This window comes from Petaurus breviceps, unplaced genomic scaffold (genome assembly GCF_028583685.1).
Source record: "Petaurus breviceps papuanus isolate PSGF00001 unplaced genomic scaffold, PetGlider_PUasm1.0 90591, whole genome shotgun sequence".
NCBI lineage: Eukaryota > Metazoa > Chordata > Mammalia > Diprotodontia > Petauridae > Petaurus > Petaurus breviceps.
The window spans coordinates 310455-335964 of NW_027187280.1; the positions used below are offsets into that span (position 1 = coordinate 310455).

Below are 25510 nucleotides of genomic sequence, written 5' to 3' on the forward strand. Positions count from 1 at the left end.
TGCAGAGCTGAGAGACTATGGGTATAGAATGTTACCTATATGGTCAGATTCAGCTTATGTGTTTGGTTTGCTGAACTGCTCTTTCTTTCCTATATAATTTGTTATGAAGGATGGTTTCTTGGATGGGGAGGGATATTATCAGAAATAAACATGAAAATAAAGGATAGCAATGAACATTTTATTTGACTCCTGAGTACCTCCTCTTCATCTTTGTAGACAGAATGGACTAGGAGTATGGAATACTATATATAATGTCAGACTTAACTGATGGTGATTAACTTTGCTGACCTTCCTCCCCATCTCCTCCTTTTTTATTCTTTATTATGAGAGATGGTTCACCAGGAGAGGAATGAGGGAGGGAAACACTGGGAAGCATAGCTGATGTTAACAACAAAAACAAAAAATTGCTAATAATTTTTAAGAGTCCAAGGACCCTGGTTTGCACTAAATTTCAGAAGGGATTTCAAGCTCTATTCGTATCCCCCGCTTCATGGGTCCTAATTCAGTTTAGAGTTCTTTTACCACTCTAGAAGTTCCAATTCCTAATTCTGGTTACCTATGGGAGCCCAGGAAGAATATGCCTCTGAATCTGAGTCACTTGGTGGGGCCAAAGCAGGTGTGACCCTGCCAGAAGACAGGCAGATCGCATTAGGGGACACGACTATGCAATTACAGATCAGTACCCTAATCCCCTCTTAACAGCATCTGGAAACATCTGAACCTAATTCTTCCTTGAGATTTCCTGTGCCACCATCCCCCCCGACCCCATCCCATCCTCCACTCTTGTCACTCTGCTCCTGGCTCCTGAAAGGGGCCCCATCAACCATACCCCTATATACTTTTCCTCCTGAGGGTCCAGCGTCTTCTCACTGACCTGATAAGGTTGAATAATGAGGTCATGCAGTTGAATATTTCTTGGCAAAGGGAGAGGAAAACCTATCTCCAGATTTTCTGAAAATTACCACAGAACAGAGAAGGCTATTATTACATAGAGAATTGGAAAAGGGTAGAATGATAACCCTGTATTGCATTTGTTCTATAAGGTAAATAGAGTCCACCTCCTACCCACTTCTTTACTTCAATATTTCAGAAGTTGTAAGATTTTATAAGTATAGGTGTTAGTTTCTCCACCTATGCTGACCCACCCCTCCAGGTGATGAGCTTCCCCACATTGAGCTAAGCTGGTCCCTGGGTCCATATGCGAAGCCTTTTCACCGTGGCTGGACATAGCAGAGCTTGTGCTCAGCTTTCCCAGTCTTTGAGAGTCCAGTCTTGCTCAATATACCCAAGGAAGGCATCAGATCTTTCCCAAACCCTTCCTCACTCCCCATGCAGCTTTCTCAAAGGCATTCACATTCATGATCTCAGTGAATGCCAAAAATGTTCTGAGAAGAAAGCAAGGCAGGAGAGGTTCCTAAACCCATTTTACAGATGGAGAAACTGATGATTTGCTTAAGGTAAAATGAGAAGTGGAACAGGTACTAGAACTGTGGTCCCTTGACTCCCTGACCTATCTACCCCCTTTCCATTTTCCCCACTCAAAGGGGACAGACTAAAGACATTTTCCCAGCTGCCTCTTACCATTGACAGCAGGTAACAGGGTGCTCAGAGCATAGTGTTTCAGGATTGCCTGCATTAAGGGCACCTGGGGGAGGCAGGAGATGCAGAGTGAGCACACACACAATATATGAACTAAGGCAAAGAAAAGTAAACAGAATCAGGAAAACAATATAGACAATGACAGCAACAGCATAAATAAGAAAAAAAACCAAACCCCTGAAATGGAACACTAGATGATTATAATGACTAAATTAAGGTCATGAAGAAGGAATGACAGACTGTGCCTCCCTTCCTTACAGAAGGGAGGCACTGCAATATGAAATACAACCTCAATGTGTTGGTTAGTTTTGCTGAACTGCTTCTTTTCCTCTTTTGTTTCTTTTGTTCCTGAGTTTAAGTCTGGCCTCAGATACAAGTCCCTGCCTCTTCAAAAAGCCTTCCCAAATCCCTCTGCCACATCCTAATTTACTCTGAGCTCCCAAGACACTGATTAGCAACTCCTTCACAAGGCCTTCTCTGGTCTACTTACTTAGCAATGATCTCCTTCCTGCAACGCCAGATCTCCCACAATATTTTGTTTCCACCTTTCTTTTTTTATTTTTTTTTAAACATTTGATTTTAAAACTTTGAATTCCAGATTCTTTCCCTTCCTCCCTCATCACTCACCCTTACTGGGAAGATAAGAAATTCAATATAGGTTGTACATGTGTAGCTATGCAAAACATTTCCATATTGGATATATTGTAAAAGACTGACTATAAGACTCCATCCTATCCCGCCCCCCACTTGTTCTATTCTCTACTTTGACCCTGTCCCTTTTCAAAAGTGTGTGCTTCCAATTTCCATCCCCCACAACCTGCTCTCCCCTCCATCATCCCCCATCTTATCTCTTTCGCCCCCTACTTTCCTGTAGGGCAAGCTACCCTATTTAGTGTATATATCATTCCCTCCCTAAGCCACATTCAATGAGAGTGAGGTTGAACCATTCCCTTTTGCCTTCCTGTTCTTCCCTTTCATAGTAACAATTTTCACTTGCCTCTTCTATATAAGATAATTTACCCCGTTCTGTCTCTCCCCATCTTCTCCAATTATATTCCTCTCTCACCTCTCAATTTCCCTTTTAAGTATCATTCCTATTCAACTGGTCTTGTGCCCTCTGTCTATGTATAAGTATACACATATATACACATACTCACATATGTATTCATATGCCCATATACCCTCCTATATAGACATATGTATGTATGTATACATATATATACATTTATATTCCCTTCAACTATTCTCATACTGAGAAAAGTTTCATAAGTTACAATTATCACTTTTCCATGTAGAAATATAAATAGTTAAACTTTGATAAGTTCTGTATGCTTTCTTTTCCCTGTTTATCTTCTCATGCTTTTCTTGCTCCTTGTAACTGAATGTCAAATTTTCTATTCAACTCTGTTTTTTTTTCATCAAGAATGCTTGAAAGTTCTCTCTTCCACTGAATGACCATATTTTCCCCTAAAACTTGATACTCAGTTTTGCTGGGTAGGTGATTCTTGGTTTTAATCTCAGATCCTTTGACCTCCAGAATATTGTGTTTCCACAATATTCAAATTGTTTCTTCTTAGCTGCTTGTAATATTTTCTCCTTGATCTGGGAACTCTGGAACCTAGCTATAATATTCCTAGGAGTTTTATTTTTTTTTTTCTGGGATCTTTTTCAAGAAGTGATCGGTGGATTCTTTCAACCTCTATTTTGCCCTCTGGTTCTAAAATATCAAGGCAATTTTCCTCGAGAATTTCTTGAAGGATGATTTCTAAGTTCTTTTTTTGATCATGGTTTTCAGGTAGTCCAATAATTTTTAAATTATCTCTCCTAGATCTATTTTCCAGGTCAGTGGCTTTTCCAATGAGATATTTCACATTGCCTTCTATTTTTTCATTTGTTTAGCTCTGCTTAATAGTATCTTGATTTTTCATAAAGTCACTAGCTTCCATATGCTCCAATCTATTTTTTTTTAAGCAATCAGGGTTAAGTAACTTGCTCAACTTACTCAACACCACGGGGCCAGTTATTTCTGGGTGTGGTGCTGAGTGTCTGAGCCTGGATTCGATCTCCAGGTCATCCCGACACTGGAGCCGGTGCTCTTACTCGCTGAGCCAGCTGGCCACCCCTAAGCAATTGGGGTTAAGTAACTTGCTCAAGGTTACATGGCCAGGTGTTTCTGGGTGGGTGCTAAGTGTCTGAGCCTGGATTCGATCCCCCAGGTCATCCCGACACTGGGGCCGGTGCTCTTACTTGCTGTGCTACCTGGCTGTCCCTGCTCCAATCTAATTTTGAAGGAACTATTTTCTCCAGTGAGCTTTTGAGATTCTTTTTCCATCTGGCAAATTTGGCATTTTAAGGCATTCTTCTCCTCATCGCCTTTTTGAGCCTCTTTTGCCATTTGAGTTAGCCTATTTTTTAAGGTGATATCTTCTTCAACCAGGTTGTTGACTCTTTTTTCATGATTTTCTTGCATCATTCTCATTTCTCTTCCCAATTTTTCCTACACTTCTCTTATTTGGTTTTCAAAATCCTTCTTACACTCCTCTATGGCCTGTAAGCAGTTCATACTTTTCTTGGAAGCTTTTGGTGCTGGAGTTCTGACTTGGTTGTCTTCTTCCTGTTCCATGCTTTGTTTGATCCTTTCTGTCCCCAAAAAAGGAGTCCAAAGTTAGATTGCTGTGCTTGCTTTGCTTCCTTTGCTTGCTCATGTTGCCACTCAATTCCTTTACTGTTGAACTTTTTGCCACAGTAGAGCTCTGCTACCAGAGAGGAGAGTTTTGTCGCAAATTGTTGGGGTTTTCTCAGCTGCCAGAGCTATTAATTGGGTGCCCCTCTCTGAAACCTCCACATGCTCTGGCTCACTGGTCACACACCCCAGGACCTCTACCCAAGATAGAAATCCAGATCCAAGCAGTTAAAGCAAGAGTGATTACCCCTCAGACTGGTTCCTTGGTCCCCCTACAATCTAAAGGCCAGGAACTCTGAAGCAGCCACACGGTAGCAGCTGCATGACTGTGGCACCTCAGCTGCTTCTCCCTCTGGGGGCAAAGGATGAATTGCACTCCCGGACTCCCTGTTCCCAAAGTCTACTGACCTCTCACTTTGTCTTTGGCATTTATGGGTTGATAATTCTGGAAACCACCACAGCTGCTGGTGATCCACTCTCCTAGAGTCCCTGTTTCCACCTTTATTTATTTATTTTTAGCAATTCGGGTTAAGTAACTTCCTCAAGGTTACACAGCCAGGTGTTTCTGGGTGGGTGCTAAGTGTCTCAGCCTGGATTCGGTTCCCCAGGTCATCCCAACACTGGGGCCGGTGCTCTTACTCACTGTGCTACCTGGCCGCCCCATGTTTCCACCTTTCTAACATTTATTAGTAATATTGCATATTATAGTTCTTTGTATTTTGTCTCCTCCTCAACTGTGACACTCACTGAGGGTGGAGACCAACAACACAGCCTTTATATTACTCTGCATACAGCAAGCATTTAACAAATGTATGCTGGATAAATGAATATGTGTGTTCATGTATTCATTTTTAACTCTTTATCCTGTACCAGTTTATGTTATCACATAACTTCTTCCTACTTGTATGCCCTATGTCCCCAATTAGACTGTGAATCTGTGGTACAAAAAGAAAGCATAAATCTCTTCCACCTGGTTTCCCCCTAGCATAACCCAGAACAAAAGTGGGCACTGAAGGGAGCTCAAGAAAGTTGTGTAGAATGAATGACAAAGAAAGGAAATAACTTACATTGATTGGGCCAATGTCTGAGTGTTTTAGTTCCATGGTAAATAAACTATGAGAGGAAAGAGAGAAGACTATGTTACCCCACAACGTAGGTTTTGCTACTACATAGACTAATTGTGCAGTATATGGGTAACCTCCCTGCCTCCACCCCAATCCCACCCCTACAGAGTGCCTGGTAAGGGCATTGTCAGGCCAGAGTGTCTGGAGTCCTAGGAATGAAACTTTCTCGTGTTAGTTTCTGCATTTCCTAAAGAGTTCTGTGCTTTAAGAAAAGGCATCAGGGAGGCTAGGTGGTGCAGTGAATAGAGCACCGGCCCTGGAGTCAGGAAGATCTGAGTTCAAATCCAGCCTCAGACACTTGATACACTTACTAGCCATATGAATGTGACTTTGGGCAAGTCACTTAATTCCAATTGCCCTCCAAAAGAAAAGAAAAGGCATCAACATTTGAGGATGGAACAAAGTTAGATGTACTTCAAGCAAAATTAATATTTACTTAGAAAACCCTAGTTTTTCTAAAAATTAAACTAAAAATTAACTGAAAAAATTTAACAACTTCAGTAAAGGAACTCTGATTTGCATTCATTCTGAGTCAATCAGGGCCTAAACAATGACCAAGTAGGGCTTGGCCTGGGACCTACTGTTGACCAATAAATGAGAGCCAGAGTGATTTGGGGTTGTCTGGTCTTTAAAAAAGCAGGAAGGGGGGAAGTTTCAACTAAAATTTACATTCCCTTTGGGAAGAGTACCCATAGGTAAGAGTGTAATACAATGTGTGAACAAGAGAGAAGGAAGGAAAGAAGGAAGGAAGGAAGGAAGGAAGGAAGGAAGGAAGGAAGGAAGGAAGGAAGGAAGGAAGGAAGGAAGGAAGGAAGGAAGGAAGGAAGGAAGGTCTTTTCTACTCACAGAGGTTATTTGTCCTTTGTTCTTGAAGAGGACCATGACATCAGGGAGGTGATGCCATAACATGCAAGTGAATTGGATTAAAGTGAGGGAGGGCTGTGCAAAGTCACCGGCCTCACTTTCTCCTCCTGAGCCATCTGGGTCTAGATATAGATTGAGACAACTGAAGATGGCCCAGGCTACAGTGGGGGACCTTGGTCTTTTCAAGCTAAGGTCTTTGACGGGTCTCAGTCTGACTGAGGCAATATCCATTCAGTGATTAAAGCTTAATAAGAAATAAGGCAGAGAATGACCTCTTAGTAAAAAAAAATCAATCTGGGAGGGGAAGACATAGTAGGCACTTAAATCTTCAATGATTATTGATTAATTTATTGGCTTTCCTTTGCTACAGGTCTTCAAAAGAAGGCCAAGTATGAACTTATCAGGAATGCTATAAAGGAGATTCTTGTTCAGGTCCAGCTTAGACTGGATGCCATGTGAGGTTCCTTACAAACTGAAAATCTAAGATTAGGACCTAGAGGGGTGAAACAAGCCCAAAGAAGTTAAATTCAATTCATATTAATTAAATTTTTTCTGGCACTGAATTTGTTCATTTCCCTAGAGGAAATTTTGCCAGTTATGAAGTCTTATAGAAAGCATACTTTCTTTTCTCAAAATAGGGACTATTCCAGAAAGCACAGGATGTATATAATTGCCAAACCCTCCCCTCACTGTCCATCCATCCCATAACTGTTAGAAGATATTGAGCTCAAAAACCCCAGAAAGAGCACAGAGGCTGGTGAGACATAAAAGAGGAAGATTATATTCACATCTGGATCATAAAGACACGAATTTTCTTTCTCACAGTGTGTTGATAACAATAACATAATGGAATTATTTATACCGTCAAGTCTCCACTCCTAGGGAATCAGCCGCAATTTTCCAAAGCAAACTGGGGAAAACTGAAATTAGGAGGTTAGGGAATAAAATGAGAGGACAATAAGAAAGCCACCCCTTGCCTCTTACCTTCCTGGGGTAACAGAGGAGACAAGTCTGTTGGCATTCACACCCATGGTGGCCCAGGCACTGATTTTCTAGGAATAAGGAACAATATCATTAGTACCTACACTAAGCCTGTGACAAGAAAGTTAGCACAGGGATATGGTGACTCCTCTGGGAATGGAACTTAGAAAATCAGTGACAAAGGGGTGGAGCAGATAGTAAAGTAACATAGATAAAATCCTAGAAGGTCAGAACTCAAAATAGATATGGATGGAAATAAATAGCTATGTAGATACAAATAGATACAAGTGAACATAGAAAGTCAGGGCTGAAAAGGATATTAGAACACAGGACTAACTCTTTATATGTTTTCACTAACCATTAACCGAAATTTAGCATTTCTTTCAATTAGTAATTTAAAAAAAAAAGCATGGTTCATAGCCTTCACCAGACTGCCAAAGGGCTCCATAGCACAAAAAAAGGTAAGAACATCCAATCTCGTGGGTTTTTTTTTTTTTACATTTTACAACATATTCATTTTACAATATGTTTTACAATATGTTCAGAGACTACCTTGCCTGAGGTCTCAGAGTAAATTAGTGTTGGTGCCTAGACTAAAACCTAGGTCAGAAGTGCTAGATTTAGAATGACAGGAAATAGATTTTAATACTGGTTTGGCAACTTTCTATATGATCTTGGAAAAATCACTAGACTTCCTTGGACTTGAATTTCCTCATCTATAAAATAGGAGTGCTGAATTAGACTATTTATAAGGTCTCTTAAAAGACTAAATCCTGCCAATAGATGTCTTGCATGCTTGTCATCCCTGCTGTTGGGGTAGGCTAAGGCTGGTGAATCACATGAGCTGGGGAGTTCTGAGCTTCAGTAGGGTTAAAATTGATGGGGTGTCCACATAAATTTGTTGCTACTATGGTGAACATAGGAGACCACTAGGCTGTCCAAGGAGGGTGGAATAAGCCCAGGTCAAAAAATGAATAGCTTATAAAGACTCCACACCAATCAACGGTGATGCTATCCTATGAGTGGCTACTATACTCCCAGGCTGAGAAAAGGAGAGCCGATCTCAAAGCAAACAAAAACTCCTCTAAATCCCATTATCCTATGCATATCAGACCAGTGTCTTTTTTCTCTATCGTGCTGTCTACAGATTAATAATTGTTTATGCAAAACTTTTTAATACAGCAATATTGGGGGGTAGATTTCAACAAAATCATAATTGAGGAGATAGGCATGCTCAGGTTTTGCAATTAACCACATGTATGGAATCCAAGTAATTCAGACAAGAAGGGCAAAAATTAGGTACCCATCTACCTGGTAGCAGCTTACCCAAATAACAGGAATGATGCCTAGAAGAAAGTAATCTCTAGTTCAGAAACTTTGCAAACACAAATCAGTGACAGCAAATGTCATTACCAGTGGGGGTGCCCTACACCTAATGGATTTGCGAACCAATCCTTCCTATACTGGCTTGCCCCCAACTGACCAAACTGAGTGAGAAGAGATGTGCCCGGAGGGAATTAGGTTGTATGACAAAGGCCTGGAGGTCCATCACTGGTGTGAGGGTCACATTCCCTGAAATGAACTCCATGACAGGAGGAGAAGAAGTCGATATCTGAAGTTCCATTGGCATATTGGGATACAGCTTGCCCAACTGCAGAGGAAAGAGGACACATTAAGGGGAGTCAAGGACAAAGGCAAAGGGAAAGCGATGCATTGCATGCCACAGACAGATTCATTCCTACTTGTTCTCTAGACAAGTAAGTCTTCATTTTTCATAATCTTCTGAAGCAAAATAATAATATCATACCTTCAACTATAGCAGCCCATATCCCAAGATTTAGCTACTAGTAATGGAGAGGTAAAGAGAAAGGGAATGAGGATCTATATAGTGTCTACTTTGTGCCAGACCCTGTACTAAATGCTTAATAAATGTTATCTCAACATATCCCTGCACATTAGGTACTGGCGTTTTCCCCATTTTGCAACTGAGGAAACTGATGCAGACAGTAAGTGATTTGCCAAGGGTCACACAGCTGGATTTATCTTCCTGACCCCGGGCCCAGCTCTTTATCCACCATACTACCTAGCTGCTAGCTCTTAGTAGTAGACAAGGAAAAAAAATTAGAATTAGGATTCACCTCTTATTATTGATGTCTATAGTGTCTACTCCTAAAGTCAACCTTGGTCACATTAGTCAAGAGAATTTAGTAAAGTTTGCTCTTGTCCAAGGACCTGCATTGAGGTCCCAATTTTGCTACTTACCTGAGTGACCTTAGGTAAGTCACTTAATTTCTCAGGGTCTTGTTTTCCTCATGTATAAAATGAGGGGATTAGACAAATGAGCTCCAATGTGGTTTCTAGCTTTATAGCTATAAAGTTCTCTACTGGAAATTAGTTCTTCTTAACAATAACCTATTCCCACAGAATTTTGGGTACCCAGGAGGCAGTGAATAGAGAATTAGGCCTGGAGTCAGGAAGACTCATCTTCTCGAGTTCAAATCCAGCCTCAGACACTTACTAGCTGTGTGATCCTAGGCAAGGCATTTAACCCTGTTTGTCTCAGTTCCTCATCGATAAAATGGGCTGGAGAAGGAAATAGCAAACCATTCCAGTATCTTTGCCAAGAAAACCCCCAATGGGGATCTGAAGAGTCAGACATAACTGAAAAACAACTGAAATGAAGTAAGATAAAGGACTTTCTTAGAGTTTTGGGGACCACCAAAGGTTTGGAAGGAAATGGAATTGTTTTGAGATTACATGAATTTGTCTTATTCCTTCTGAAACCGGGGAGGGGGGGGGGGGCCTTACCTGAGGGACCAGAGCTCGGAAAGAGGAGGTGATCAGTCGGATGCTAAAACTGGGTGGGATCTGAACCAAAAGAAGCATGATAGAAGTTAGAACTGTCCGGGAATTCAGAGCCCTCCTGCTGAGGTGAGATTGTCAGGTGACTGGAGTGGAAGGAATTGGAATGTGCTGAGGACTAGCAGTCTACCTCTCTCCCCCAAACAGTGAGTGTTGCTGTGATAACTGGGGAACAGCACTGAAATTAAGGGAAGGGAAGGGACTCCCCACCAAAATCCAACATGTTCTCACCCCCACCTTGACCTTCAGTTTGACTTTCTTAAAGGAGACAGATCTACATCTTTTCATGAGTATATAGGCACCTTTCTGTGCAGTTGTCACATGGCCCTGTAGTTTAACTTGAGCAATAAACCCTTGGAGGGAGCTTTAATCAGACACTCCTTCTGAGAAGCCCTAAAGCCAAGACGCCAGAGGCCTTCTCCCTCAACTTCCCTGTCATCCTTTATCCCACCCTTAGGCTGCTGGATGAAGTCAGATTTTCTCTGTGAAAAAAAAGAAGGCCCTTATACTACCCCTTTCTTAGGAAAAATGTTGAGAATAATTTCCCAGTGACCATAAAGATTCCAGGATTTTGACCAGCCAGGTTCACCACACCTTGAGGGCCCTCATAGCCCCTACCCCAACTCAAATTCACCTTCTTACCCAACCCATAGTGATCATAGAATCCTAGAACCTCAAAGATATAAAGGAGCTTCATCTAGTTTAACCCCTGCCTAATACATATATGCATTTATGTATATATATAGCTCTTGCTCTCTCTCCTTTAATCTTTCCTTATTTTTCTATCTCTCCCCTGTCTCTGTCCTCTGTCTCCTCTCTTTATCTCTCCCCCTTTCTCTCCTACTTTTTCCCTTTTCTCTCTCCTTATATTTCTCTCACCATCTCTGTTTCTCCCCTCTCTCTCTCTTCTCTCCATCTCACCCCTCTCCTACTTTCTCTTCTTTTCCTTCCCCTTCTCTCTCTCTCTCTGTCTCTCTGTCTCTCTGTCTCTGTCTCTCTCTCTCTGTCTCTCTCTCTCTCTCTGTCTCTCTCCCCCTCTCTTTCCCCCTCTCTCCCCTCCACTCTCTCTCTCCCCCGCTTTCTCTCTCCTCCCCAAGATAGTACGCAAGACTGAAGTCAACGGTCAGTTCACCCACAGCAAAGGAACCATGGACTGACCTGGATGAGGGAAAGAACTACCTTCGCCTTCCCCCCTTTTAAGCCATGTGACCCTGAGAAACAGGCATGAGGTTTCGTTTAGTTCAGTTTGTCCTTTTCAGTTCTAGATGCAGGTAATGGAGTTCCCGGATCTGTACTCAAGCCATGGTGATCTTGGAGACAGGATTCCAGGATGAGTATTGCATCTGGCCCAGCAAGGAAGCCTGAGAAGCCAGGCTTACTGGGACTCCGGCCTGAGGAAAGCTTTGGTCTCGGAATGTGGTAGGATCTGAGTTAAGCTATGAACCTAATCCCGTATCCCTGCTCAGAGAGTGGGGTGATGAAAGACTACACCCCAACATATTGGGAGGGAAGGATGTCTATATTTGTTTTAATTATACTTTTGAAGTAAATATTCCTTTGTAAAAAAATTAATCTGACTGTTCAGAGGTTAAGTGGAATAGCATCAATAGGGGCTTGGGACAACAGCAGAGAGACTAGCCTAGAGTTGGAGAGCCTGTGGCCCCAAGGCCACATGTGGCCCTCTAGGTCCTCAAGTGGGGCCCTTTGACTGAATCCAAACTTCCCAGAACAAATCCACATAATAAAAGATTTGTTCTGTAAAAATTGGACTCGATCAAAAGGCCGCACCCAAGGACCTAGAGGTCACTTGTGGCCTTGAGGCTACAGGTTCCCCACCCCTGGACTAGACTCCCTCAGCCCCTCTAAGAATACCAGGGAACCCTGGGGAAGGGGTGCAATGTAACATGCCTGGTCTTCAGGGGATCGCTGTCATTTATATTTTGTATGTACATAGTTGTTGGCTTATTGTCTACCCCATTAGAATGTGAGCCTTCCATGGGTGGGGACAGTTTTTGCCTTTTTCTGTCTTTCCAACACTTAGGAAAATGCCTCCTAGTTAGTGCTTAATAAATGCTTGACCCAATTGATTTTTGTACTTTTCCTTCCACCTTAGACTGTAAGCTCCTTTAACATTTACACTATAACATTAATATTGTAAAAATGAGCAATTTTGAAAGACTTAAGGACTGTAGACGAGCAACGACGAGCCATAATTCCAGAGGACCAGTGATGCACCTTCTGACACAGAGGGAGCAGGTTCAAGATAAAGAATGAGACATATATAGGAAACTATTTTCCTTGAGTTGGAAAAGGGGGGCAGGCGGTAGGGAGAAAATATAAATTCTGATAACTGGAGAGAGAAAAAAAGGAAAACTAAGAATGTAAAGTGCTTAGAGCCTCTGTCCTGGTTGTCTTTGTTCCTTCCGGGTCTGTAATTCTAGGAATTCTGTAAACTTGCTGTTCCCTGGTCCTGGCTGAGGGATAGCAGGACTTTAGTCCTAATACCATCAAGCTCTGGGTGTATCTTCTGACTCCAGAGGTCACTGCCTCCAAAGCTCCTTCCTTACCATGTCATCTGTGATGGTGTAGCTCATGAAGCCTGACTCCCAGTAAACTTGGCTAGCTGTATTGAAGGCTCTCTCAGAAATTCCAAAGTAAACCATGAGGTCATGGTCTTCAGGGAATGTCATGGCAGGAGGTTCAAAAGGAACAGGGGAATGATCACTCTGCCTAAAAATCTCCCCCTGCAAAGAGAGAGGAATATCATTAGACAAGGGCTCTCACCTAAAAACAGAATGTACCTAAATCAAGCCCAGGGATTAGCTTTCTAAGATCATACAAATACACAGAGTAGGTGGCCACCCATATTGTGTGATATGAAGGTTGCCTTAAATCACTGTCAAACTCTCTGTACCCCAAAATCTTCCTTCCTAGTGTCTTAGAACTTCAACCATTAGAGATTCATTCTTTTTTTTAATTTTTTTTGCTTTTTTTGGAGCAGGGAGGGCAGGGCAATTGAGGTTAAGTGACTTGCCCAAGGTCACATGGCTAGTAAGTGTTAAATGTCTGAGGTCAGATTTGAACTCAGGTTCTACTAACTCTAGGGTTGGTGTTGTATTCACTGTGCCACCTAGCCACCCCAAGATTCATCCTTTTAAGCTAAAGTATAGTCTTGTTGTCTCGGAACTTCAGTTTCCTCTTCTATAAAATGGAATTTGAACTGTCCTCCTCATAGGGTTGCAGTGAGGAAAATACTTCGTAAACCTTAAAGTGCTACAAAAATGTGAGTTATTATTATTGCTATATCCTGAATGGATGTCACCATGCCTAGAGATCATTGTATGCCTAATGACAGCATACAGGTAGATACTTTCTCTTCTCAAAAGGCCAGAACTGCCTAGAGAAAAACTCATTTATATAGTGCCTTGAGACTTACAAAGCCTTTTTCTTCATAACAACCCTAAGAGGTAAGTAGGGCTAGAACTTTTTGCAGATGAGGAAACTGAGGGTAACAGAAGCTAGTTGTCTTGCTTATCACATAGCTAGTAAGTTCTGGACCTAGGATGGGAAGAAAGTCTTCTGACATCATTTCAATATCATTTCCACCATACCTTGGCTCCTAAGACCCTGAAGATGGGAAGAGCCTGGGGTTACAAATGATAACTGAAAGGCCACTAAGGATCTTGATCTTCTCTGGTCCCATGACCACAGAACAAGTCCGTGAGCAAGTAAGGAAGTCTACAGCCCAGGTTTCCAAACTCCTAGGTTGGCTCTATACCTCAAATGTTGTGATGTGCCCTGAGGAAGGGCTGACGAGATATATCTTCCACAGTGGAGAGCACCTAAAGATGGAATGGTCTCAGAGTCACCTGATCCAACTCATACCTAAATCATGAATCCCATTGTCATCATTCTTAATAGATAGAGGATGTATATAACTTGTTTTGTCTTGCTTCAACTGACATTTTTTTTCTTAAAGTTAATATGTAAACATGCACTATTCAATGCAACAAACATTTAAAATTCAATGTTAAACATGTAAATTTCAATTCAACAAATATTTGTGTGCAAGATTCCATGTGAGGTATTGGGGATAAATCAAAAACTTAACAGTCCCTGCCTCCAAGGAACTTATTTTTTTATTGGGGATGGGGAAGAAAAGATGTAACATAAACACCGGTAAATATATTAAGGGGTAGGGAGTGAAGAGGGCAGCTAGGTGGCACAGCAGATAGAATACTGGGCTTGGCATGTTCATGCATCCAAATCCGACCTCAGGCACTTACTAGCTATGTGACTCTAGGCAAGTAGTTAAGTGATTACTTAACCCTGTTTGCCTTGGTTTCTCATCTGTAAAATGAGCTGGAGAAGGAAATAGCAAATCACTCCAATATCTTTTCCAAGAAAACTCAAAAAATGGGATCACAAAGAGTCAGAGATGACTGAAATGCCTGAACAAGAACAAGAGATTGGTGAGAACAAGACCTCTCAGAATTATTTAAGAGCGCTAAGGGCCAGGTGGATTAAGGAAGACTTTATACACACAAAGAGATGCCTGAGGTTCAACTTTGAGGAAGATGCTAGGATTTAGAACAGCAATAATAAAAGAGGGAAGGCATTACAAGCAGAAAGCATGGCTTATATGAAGACACGTGGGGAGAAGATGGGATATTAAGTTTTGGCAACAGTCAAGAATCCAGTTTGGCTAAAGTATAGAATTCATGAAAGGGAACAATATCAAGTAAGTCTGCTTGCCAGTTTGTGTCTAGATTTCAGAGGATCTTAAATGTCACATTAAGGAATTTATATTTAGTGTGGGATCACAGATCTTGAACTAGAAGTGACCCCAGAGGTAATCTAGTCTAAAGCCTTCATTTTACAGATCAGGAAACAGGCCCAGGGAGGTTAAATGCTTTGCCCAAGGTCACAGATCTAGAAAGCATCAGAGGAGGGATGTGAACCCAGGGCCTTTGACTTCAGAGTCAGTCCTCTTTACATTGTAATTTTGTTAAATCAATATTTCAATCACTATCTTTAAAGTGGTTCTACTTTATAGGCAAAGACATTACTGACTCGTCTTGCATGTAGGAAAACAAAAACAATAGTCACAGCTAACATTTACATACTTTCAAAACATTTCATGCACATCATCTCATTTGAGCCTTACCATAATACTAAGAGGGAGGCACTATTGTACAAACATTATTGTGCCCATTTTACAGATGAGGAAACAGAACAATTAAGTGATTTGCCTATGATAAAAGCTAAAATTCAAACTTTGTTTTTGTTTTTTACTCCAAATTTAATACATATAGATCCTGTGGCACCCTAATTAGATACCACTATCTGTCTACTGGCAGTTACCTGAGAAAATTAGATCTGAGTTTGAGTTATATGTAACCTATTGGTTGTGTGACCTTGGGTAAGTCACATACTGGCTATTAAGCTGTTTCCACCATGCCTTGAGCAAATTCTCCCACCACCATCACCCAGCTCTCCTCCCTGACTTCTTGATTAAGTCCTTCTTGTCTTTCTAGACTCAGTACAGATGTTACCTCTTCCATGATGCCTTCCCTAACTCACCTAGTTTGACCTTTCCTATGTACATATCACATCCTAACGTGTCTCCTCTCCCTGCTATTCAAGGCCTTGGGATGGCTTCCAGATTTCCAGGCCTAACACATCCTGGGGGCTCCCGTAGGCCTGGCTGTGCGCACTGTATCTAGGCACCACTGGCTAGCAGCAGACACCTGTGTGTGTTCTCTAGGAAGCATGCTGGGTCAGACTTCAGCAGACTCTCAGTAAAGCATGTCTCTGACCTCCTCGGTAAAAACAGAATGTATCATGATTACAGAATGAGGGATCCTCTTAAGGACGTGGCAATTGTGCTTATTTGTTCTGAGAAGGGATTTGTGAAGCATTTAGGTAGCACAGTGGATAGAGCGCTGGGCCTGGAGTCAAGATCTGAGTAAACTAGGTGAGCTAATTTTTGTAAAGTGCTTAGCATAGTGACTGGCACAGAGAAGGATTTGTTCCCTTCCATTGTTCATTGTGCCACCCTAGACAAGCCATTTATCCTCTGTCTGACTTAGTTTCTTTATCTGTAAAATAGGGATAATAATAGCACCTGCTTTCCATGGTTATTGTGAGGATTAAATGAGATAATATTTGACAGTGTTTTATAAACCTTAAAGTACTATATAAATGTCATCATCATCATCATCACCATCATCATCACCATCATCATCATCATCATCATCACCATTCTGGAAAGTCTTTGGTAAATAAACAAGATGTAAAAAAGAGCAACAATAAAACTTTTTTTGGAAAGAAAATGGGAAACCATAAGGCACAGAGACCATGAGTCATGTCTCCCCTTATAGTGCCTAGTTCCAGGCTCTGCGTACTGCAAGTCCTCAATCAACGATTCAAACTGCAGAACGGATAGCAAGGCAGCCTGGTAACTGGGAACATGGTTTCTCCAGCCATGCTCTCTAAAGACAGGCCCTATACTCAGGACCTACTAGCTTAGCTTCTCAAAGTCTGCGGAATAGGGCTCCTCACCTTGAAGGGTGTGTCCAAACTGTGAGATGTGGCCTGGGGTGGCCCGGTCAGGGTATAATCCATGGCGGCAATTTGGTCAATCTTGGCTATGACTAGAATCCAATAAAGAGAAGTGCAGTTAGGGCCCACCTCTTACTCTCAACATTTTAGCTATGCTGTGTCTGACCTGTGGGTCCCACAAGCCCCACCCAGAGCTTAGATGATCCCTGTTGGGCCAAAAGTGGCCAGTGTATCATCAGCATTCCAGTCCCCCATTCTATATATTATCCTTGGAAACTATCTAGCATAGCAGACAGATTTGTTAGCTGTCTGTCCTAGTCACACAAAATACCTGCTCCTCCAGGCCTAGCTACTCAGGATATGATGGTTCTGTCTGAAGCCATATAATGGAGAAGAATCTCCACTGACAACTTCTGTTTAGGAATAACTAAGTGCCAACTCCTCCTTGAAGCCTTCCCTGACTCTTCTTGGGGAAAGCAACTTCTCTATCAGAGTTGAAGACATGCCCTTTCTTCCCTTCAATGAAGGGGTAGGGGACTATGGGTATGGAATAGTACATAAACTCTCAAATGTGATTGATGCTCTGGTCAATTTTATCAAACTTTTTTTTTCTTTATTTTTTGTCTTTCTTTTTCTTTTTAAATTTGTGTATATTTACATGTCTACAGAGAAGAAATAGAGAATAATTGATTGAGAATCTGGTCTTGAAGCCAGGAAAGTCAAGGTGTGAGTCTGACCTCTTACAGATACTGGCTATATGACTCCAGACAAGTCACTTAGCCTCTCAGTGACCTGGGCAACTCTCTAAGGCACTAAGTTTAAGTGACCTGCACTGGTAGAGGGCACTTCCTTATTCATAAGTCTCCTATATCAATGAAATCACAGGTCCAGTTCTTGTCTCTATCATAGTGACCTAGATCCTATAACCTTTTGCAAGGACTTCCTGCCCAAGTTTATAAGAGATATTATAATCAATTATTATTATTATTATAAAACATGATAAAATAAAATATAATCAATAATAATCAATTATAACTGCTGTATCACTAACAATCAATAGACAGGAGAACTGAGCTCATTATTTAAGCCAAACATAAATAGGAAGAGAAATCTGGTGTGATTTAATTCCCAAATACATTACAAATGAACTTTGGTATCCTTCATGGTTTGTCTCATCTATGTCTCAGCCTCCATTGATAAGGATAGTATGGGAGATTGTCATCATATCTTCTACCTCTTGTACAAAATTCAAAAATGGTGTGTGCATCCAAATGGGATCCATACCTGGAAGGGTCTGAAGAAAGGGCTGGAGGTCTGAAGCAACTGACTTCTTGACTATCTCACAGATCTAAGGAAAATGAAACAGGTCAGAGAATCAGAAGCAGCTGTGGAGAAGTATCTAGAGAACTGTCCTGGGAGCAAGAGGACCAGGGCTCAAGGCCTGTCCTTGACACATATTGACTATGTAACCTGGGTAAGTTATGCAACCTCTCAGTGCTCTAATAGGAGTTGAAGAGAAGGGAGCAGCCTATGTGAGTAGAGGGACAGACTTTCCTTATCTTGGAGTTCCCAATAACGATGAAATCATAGATCCAGGCCCAATCAGAAAGCCAGAAATGATTAGAACCTGAAGGGACCTTAGAGTTCAACTCCCTTACTTTACAAATAGGGTAATTGAGGCTCATTGAGAGAAAGTAATTTGCCCAAGTTCATTCGCATAGCACATTACCATATAACCGGGACTGGAATCTGTCTTCTTGCTCCCTTTACAGAATTCTTTCTACTATAACTCTGATCCATCCATCCTTTTCAGCCCTTTGCTCTCCTTAACAGTATTTGCTTTCTTTTTTTAAAAACAGTATTTTATTTTTTCCCCAATTACAGGTAAAGACAATTTTACACATCCACTTTTCAAAATTTGGATATTTTCTTAGAGCAATGCTGAGACACAGTGACCAAGGTATTAGCTTGGCCCCCATTTCCAATGAGTGGCATAAAGAATTCTAGCCTGAGCCTACTCATGTCCCTGCTCATCTCTGTCCTTTACTGAGAAGTGGCTGTGAAGGGGAGAGCAGGTAGCAACTGTGGGGGAAGGGGTTCAAAGGTCATCAGCACCACCACGGTACAGGGAAAAGGGCACTGACTGGTGTCGGGAGACCTAGATTCAAATCCCACCTCCGACATTTGCTACCTGGGCAACTTTGGGCAAGTCATTAACCCCAGAGCAAGTTTTCCCATCTATAAAATGAATACTTAGACAAGATGGTGCCTGAGGTCCCTTCCTGCACTAGGTCTGTGATCCTATGACCTTGGTACTTTGCCATACTATCTTGATCACTGTTTGGGTCATCCCAAAGTACATAGACAGTAAGACAAAGAGTTCCTGCTCTTTCAACACAGGGTGTTCCTGGAAAACACATCATAAAGAGCATCATCCTAAGGTTAAATAGAAGCAACATGATGGTACCATGGATATAGCCCTGTACTTGAAGTCAAGGAGACCTTAGTTTAAACCCAGCCTCAGACATTTTCTAATTGTATGACCCTGGGCAAGTCACTTTACCTCTGCCTGACTCTTTCTCTTTATCTATAAAATGGGGATAATAATAGCATCTAACTCCTAAGGTTGTTGTGAGTATAAAATGAGATAACATTTGTAAAATGTTTTACAAACTTAGAATTCTTTCCCTCCTTAAGGCTGCCTCCTGGCTTCCTTCAAGGCCTAACTAAAACCCCACCTTTTGTAGGAAGCCTTTCCTGATACCCCTTCAGAGGAATACCTTCGCTGCATTGGGTTTCTGCAGCTTATCTTGTTTCTGTTTTGTTCATGACTAGATTTTTATGCTATCTTCCCCATTGGGTCGCAATCTGCTCGAGAGCAGGGACTGTCCTTGCATTTCTTTGTATCCCCAGCACTTAAGCCCAGCGTCTGGCACATCTTGTTTGGTTGCTTCAGTTGTGTCTGACTCTTTGTGACCCCTTTTGCGGTTTTCTTGGCAAAGACACTGTAGTGGTTTGCCATTTCCTTCTCTAGTTCATTTTACAGATGAGGAAACTGAGGCAAACAGGGTTAAATAATTTGCAAACCCAGGGTCACACAGTTAGTAAATGTCTGAGGCCGGATGACTCCAGGCCTGGAACTGTATCCACTGCACCACCTAGCTCACCCATCTGGCCCATAAGTAAACACTTAATGAAAGATTGTTGACTTTACGTGACTTATCCTAATAGGGAAGGCCCAGCAATGGGACAATGGGGAAGGATTCCAAGTCCTTCTCATAAATGACCTAGACTACAGAGGATCAAAGAACATAACAGCTCACATTTCTGTAGCATTTTAAGCATCACAAATTACACTGGGAGGTAGGTAGCATGAGTGCGATTATTTCCATTTTGTAGAGGAGGAAAGTGAGGTTCAGAAGGAATAATAATTATGTTTATTTTACTTAGCCTGTTAAGGCTTGCTGAGGGTTCTCCTTAGAAGAAGGCTGCAAGGGAGGCAGCATGGGAATTATTATTTCCATTTAGCAGATGAGCAAACTACAGCCAAGAGAGAGGAAGAGACTCACCTACATCCATAAGCAGCTCATGGTAAAGCTGGAACTTCAGCACAGTTTATCTGTCCATACCAGCAGCCTTACGAGGTGGCTGGGACTAGAGTCAGGGAGCTCTGAGTTCAATTCTGCCTCAGACACTTTGTGACCCTGGGTGAGCCACTTATCTTCTGCCTCAGTTTCCCCAACATTGTCGTGAGGCACTTTGTAAACCTTAAACTATTACATGTGTATATATATGTATACACACATACATATATGTGTGTATGTATCTTTATATGTGTATGCATATGTGTATATATACATATATGTGCATATATGTGTATATACATGTGTGTATGTATATGTATATAACTGCTAGCTCTTTCCAAGAGGCAGTGAAGGAGATAGGAGAAATCCTAGCAACCATCTGTGATCACAGGGCCTGGGGTACAATTTTATAACAGTAATAATCAGCTGTGCAGGAAAGGGTTTGAGAGTGCCTGACTGTGGTCCAGAGCTCCCACTTCCTGTTACCTTATCTTCCAAGATCCTTCTGAACTTGGACTCAATTTGGCTATGGAAGAGGTTCAGCAGCCACCTGAGGCAATAAACATGAGGACACAGTCAAACACAGACCAGAAAGACCTACCATGACTGGCGCTGCCCTGGGTATGAGGGGGGAAGCCCAAACCATCCTTAGCTGTGACCAAGACCCATCGGAAGGGAAAGGGCATCCAAAGGGGTTTTCCCAAATGTGATAAGTATATGCCTCCTACAGTATATAGCAGTGGCAGTTGAATTAGGAGGTAACACCTGGGGAGGAGGGGGAGGGGAAGGGGCTGTAGCTCTAGGTGTGCAGGGCTTTGGAAAAGTCCAGAGTGACTGTGAGATCCCAACCCTGGCCCAGGCAGAAACTCCATCAACTGCCTGATGCTATGGATCCGCATGGGATTTAAAGACAGAAGCAATCTTAGAGATCGTCTAAACCAACCTTATTTTACTTAAAAGAAAACTGAGGTCCACAGAGGAGAAGTAGCATAGAGGAGAACATCCACATAGGCATTAAGAGTCAGTGTCTCTAGGATTCCCACCCAGGCCCTCTAACTCCAAAACTAGCATTCTTTCCACTAGAGGGTGTAGAATGACTGACTCTAAAAAATTCATTCTCAATTTTTTTTTGAGGAGGTGAGATACAAATCTGTAGACTTATTTCCCACCAATTCATCTCCCACAAACTTCCAAGGAACACGATATTGACTCAGTAAATTTATACAACCCATACCTGAACAAGAACCCCCTCCAACACATTCAGCAAATGACCATTCAGCTTCTGTGTGAATATCTCAAGTAAGGGGAGAATCCACCACTTCACCAGGCAGCTGATTGGACAGCTGAGGGGAGAATCCACCACTTCACCAGGCAGTTGGTTGGCAGACTTTTGGACAGCTCTCAAGAGGTCATTGTTGGTTTTTTCCCCAGACATTCAATTTCAGTTTGTTTCCTTGCAACTTACTAAAATGGCGTGCTCAGAAAAGAGCATGGTACTCCAGATGTGATCTGACTAGGGCAGAGTACAAAAGGGCTATTATCCCCAGATGTTTTGCTTCTGTTAATGTAATCAATTTACTTTCTTGTCTTTTAGAGCTTCTAGTCTGTCAAAAACTCTAGACCTTTTTCAGAGAAGCTACTGTCTAGCCATGCCATTTCCATCTTGATAGAGGTTGATTTTTTTAACTCGAGTTTAATACTTTACATTTATCTCCATCTTACCATATTAAAGTTGGTTCAATATTCTACCCTAGCAAGAGTTTTTTGGATTCTACCATCTATTATCTTAACAACAAACATCAAAGAGGACAATTGTGGCTGACCTTTGTGACCCCATTAGAGGCATAATTGTGAGCTGGGTAAACCATGACATTGACCCAAAGAATGATTCTAGGATACTCTTAAGAGTTACCTACCCAATTTGTCCAGAAACATGGAGATCAACATCAGCAATGTGGCTGCTACATTTTTTGCTGGTGACTGTGGGTCTCCCAGAACTATCACTGCTCAATTGAAGAGATACTGAAATGGAAATACCTTCAACTTGAAGATCGATGGAACCGTCTACTTTCCTAGTAGAGAAAAAAAGAAGAGCTAATGATTGGAACCAGGAATGGTCTGCCCAGAGAGGAATAGTGTGGTTGTGCATATTGTGCTTTGAGCATTGCTCGAGAAAAGAAAATTCCTTTTCAAAGCAAAATTTTGCTTATTTCTGCAGGGCACAGAAATGACCCCTAAGTTTTCAAAAGCCATACCAGGAAAGTTCTGGGAGGACCTCTGGCAGGACCAATCAAGCTCGAAAAACTTTGAGTGCAAGACCAACAATGAATTTTTGTCATCATTTGAGAGCCAGACTAAGTTTGGAGATGCTGTTTGCCAGTTTGGGCACCATGGGGTGATTTTGTAAGTATAATGGGATTGATATCTTCATTACTAGAGGGAGGGTCCATTGTAGTGATATCTTGCAGCCTTGAATACTGCTGGGGACATAGCTATAATGAACCCACTCACACTCTGCCCAGGGCATCATCAAAAAGAGAGAACATGCTTCTTCTCTGCTGTAGATGTGCCAAGCAATACAGTGATGACTGATAAAAGGTCTCCAAGAGGAAGAAATGTGTTTGCTCCTGAACCCCCACCTCCAGCTCCCCTAACTCTATAAGTCTGAACACCATTATGTCTGTCTCTAAGGATCACCTTTTCCTGTTACCATGTCAGTTCACCTGTACCCTGGGAACATCAAGGGTGATGGGGCATGCTAGCCCTGGGGTGATTTAAGGTTTCTGCTCTTCCCCATTCTCTGCCCTTCCAAGACAAATTTGACTGGTGCCAAGAATTCCTAGTTATGAATTACTATAGAAAGAGTCTTTGCCAGACTGTGTTTCCCAATTTTTGTTTCAGAAAATAAGGTTTTCATAAAATCTAGAGGTTCCACAAGCTTTCCAACCTTGCTAGTCTACTATAATTCCTTTCCCTCTCTTACTTGGTTTGGAAGAGCCAGGGGCAGGGGGGGAAGAGAGGGTGAGAACAGGTGTTGTAGGCATAGAATCGGTGAGTTGGTGACTTAGATTAACTCTGTTAATGGGTATTAGAAGGGTCTAAGGAGAAGTATCAAGATGACAGGCCTGAAGCAAAGGCCAAGAGTGATAATTGATAAAGTGTAGGTAAGCTCAAAGTCTAGGAGGAAAATAAGATGGGAGAGAAAGAGACATGCTGAAGATCGATTTTATGGCTTTACTGTGGGTAGGCCCTAGCTGAAACCTGGTACCCTGCAGCCACAATGCCCCATCAGGAATGATGGGTCCTACTCAGGAAGGCACCAGTCCTAGGAAATGATGGTGGACCTGAGCGTTTCAGAGCTGGGACCATGTGAAGTCTTCACGTGATACTTTCTTTGCTTCTTCCTCCATCCTGAGAAGATGAATTAGTATGTTATATAGAGCCCAGAGTTCAGGATTCTGGTGCAAGCTCTATAAAGTATCAAGCTGTGTGACCTTAAAGAATTTTTTGTTGCATCTATTTCCATATCTGTAAAATGAGAGTACTAGACTATATGAGTTCAAAGGCATGTCCAATTCTGACATTCAGTTCTTAGATCCCTTCTAACTCTGATCTTTTCTGCTCTATTTTCTAAGGTCCTCACCAGCTCTGACATCTCAGAATCCTGTGACTATGAATCCTCACCCCGGCAAAGAAAGGAAGGGTCACGAGAATAGAGAAGCCACAGTGAAACCAGAAGCTTGCAACAACATCCAACTTACAGAAAAGACTTGCGTGCTTTCCAATCCCCATCCACATGGATAAAGGCATTGGAGATAGATGCCTTTAGGCCTTCACCAGGCAGCAGGTCCAGTTTGGAGTTCTTTAGCTCAACACTTTTTATATTAAGACTAGAAAAGAAAAATACATATGGTAAAGTCCACTCCTGGGAGTGGAGCCTGAGCAGGGATACCAGGATCCGGAATTAGTCTCTGAAGGCTCATTCTGATGATCTTCTTCCTTAAAGGGCTTTCATTAAGGGGTTACAGGGTCTCAACCAAGTCATATTGTTAATCGCTTGCACAGCATGTCAAAATTCAATTTTTTTAGAGCTTTAAATTTTATGAAATGAGCTCTGTCTTAGATGGTACTAGTATTATCATTCCCATTTTACTCATGAGGAAACTGAGACTAGATGGGAAATGACTTGCCCAGGATGACCATGAAGGCTAGCACCAAGATATGAGCCCAGGTCAAATGAATCCAAGGCCAGTACCCAGTCCATGCTGACCGTCAACTCTACTACCCAAGCATCTCTCATATGCATTATTTTCCACCCCCTTGCCTTAGTTGTTTGTTATCACTTTGAAATCAGGTCAGAATGAGCATCTCTGAATGGGAATAAAGAAGACAATAGCTCATAACAATAATGGGAACAGTTCATATTCAACATTCATTCTCTAATACCACAAAGTACTTCCCTTAAAATGGTAGTCCCCTTGAGCATAAGGAAAAGGGAATAGTCTCATTTTGTTAACTCTGGTGATCTGGGCCTGTAATTGGTAGGAAGCATATGAGCTGAATATTTTTATAAAACCCCTCCATTCATTTTTTTTAGATTCTTCTTACCTCTCATTAGCTAACTCTTTGAAGTCTCTATCCTACCACCAGTAGGATTCCCCAAAATGGGGGCAGGTGATTTACCCTCATTCACCTAATGAACCATAAGTGAGGGTGACACTGCTTTCCAGACCCCAACATCCCTGAGTTGAGAATTAGTTACTGTGGATAGATAAGCACATTTCTAAAGCTTCCCCTGAATCCTATATTCAAACAGTTACTCTACAGAGCTCTCAGCCCCAACAGGGCAGGATCTTTAGTCTTCTCTCTCTTCCCAAGGTTTCCTATGACTGTCCGATACCATCCCACAGGTCTGTACTGATGCCTCTGGGCTCCAAGCTTCCCATCTCACCTCTTGAAATGATACTCTCCGCGTCCAAGATGTTTAATCTTAAAATCCCCTTTGAAATCAGGTAGAGTGATCATCAACAATTCCTTTTCCAAGGTAGTCACTGCCTCAGCACAAGCTGCAGAGAAAAAGAGATGAGTGGTATAGAAGGGTGGATAGAGGGGAGTTGTGAAGAACTGTAAGTGCCAAACAAAGGGGTTTATATTTGATTCTAGAGGGAATAGAGAGCCACTGGAGTTTATAGAGTAAGTGTGTGTGTGTGTGTGTGTGTGTGTGTGTGTGTGTGAATGACATCCTCAGA

General features: G+C 41.9%; 1 protein-coding gene across 1 annotated transcript in view; it reads right to left on the bottom strand.

The window, feature by feature from the left end:
* Nucleotides 1-25510, bottom strand: part of LOC138142489 (lipopolysaccharide-binding protein-like) — a 30753-nt gene that overhangs the window by 1744 nt on the left and 3499 nt on the right. The window contains exons 2-14 of the mRNA XM_069063505.1: nucleotides 25213-25327; nucleotides 24023-24151; nucleotides 22178-22333; nucleotides 20748-20811; nucleotides 17962-18025; nucleotides 16678-16769; nucleotides 12681-12857; nucleotides 10060-10119; nucleotides 8735-8902; nucleotides 7255-7322; nucleotides 5350-5395; nucleotides 1582-1645; nucleotides 875-951 (exon numbers count right to left, since the gene is read on the bottom strand). Coding sequence (XP_068919606.1) covers nucleotides 875-951; nucleotides 1582-1645; nucleotides 5350-5395; nucleotides 7255-7322; nucleotides 8735-8902; nucleotides 10060-10119; nucleotides 12681-12857; nucleotides 16678-16769; nucleotides 17962-18025; nucleotides 20748-20811; nucleotides 22178-22333; nucleotides 24023-24151; nucleotides 25213-25327 — 1280 coding nt within the window. The remainder of the gene's footprint in view (nucleotides 1-874; nucleotides 952-1581; nucleotides 1646-5349; nucleotides 5396-7254; nucleotides 7323-8734; nucleotides 8903-10059; nucleotides 10120-12680; nucleotides 12858-16677; nucleotides 16770-17961; nucleotides 18026-20747; nucleotides 20812-22177; nucleotides 22334-24022; nucleotides 24152-25212; nucleotides 25328-25510) is intronic.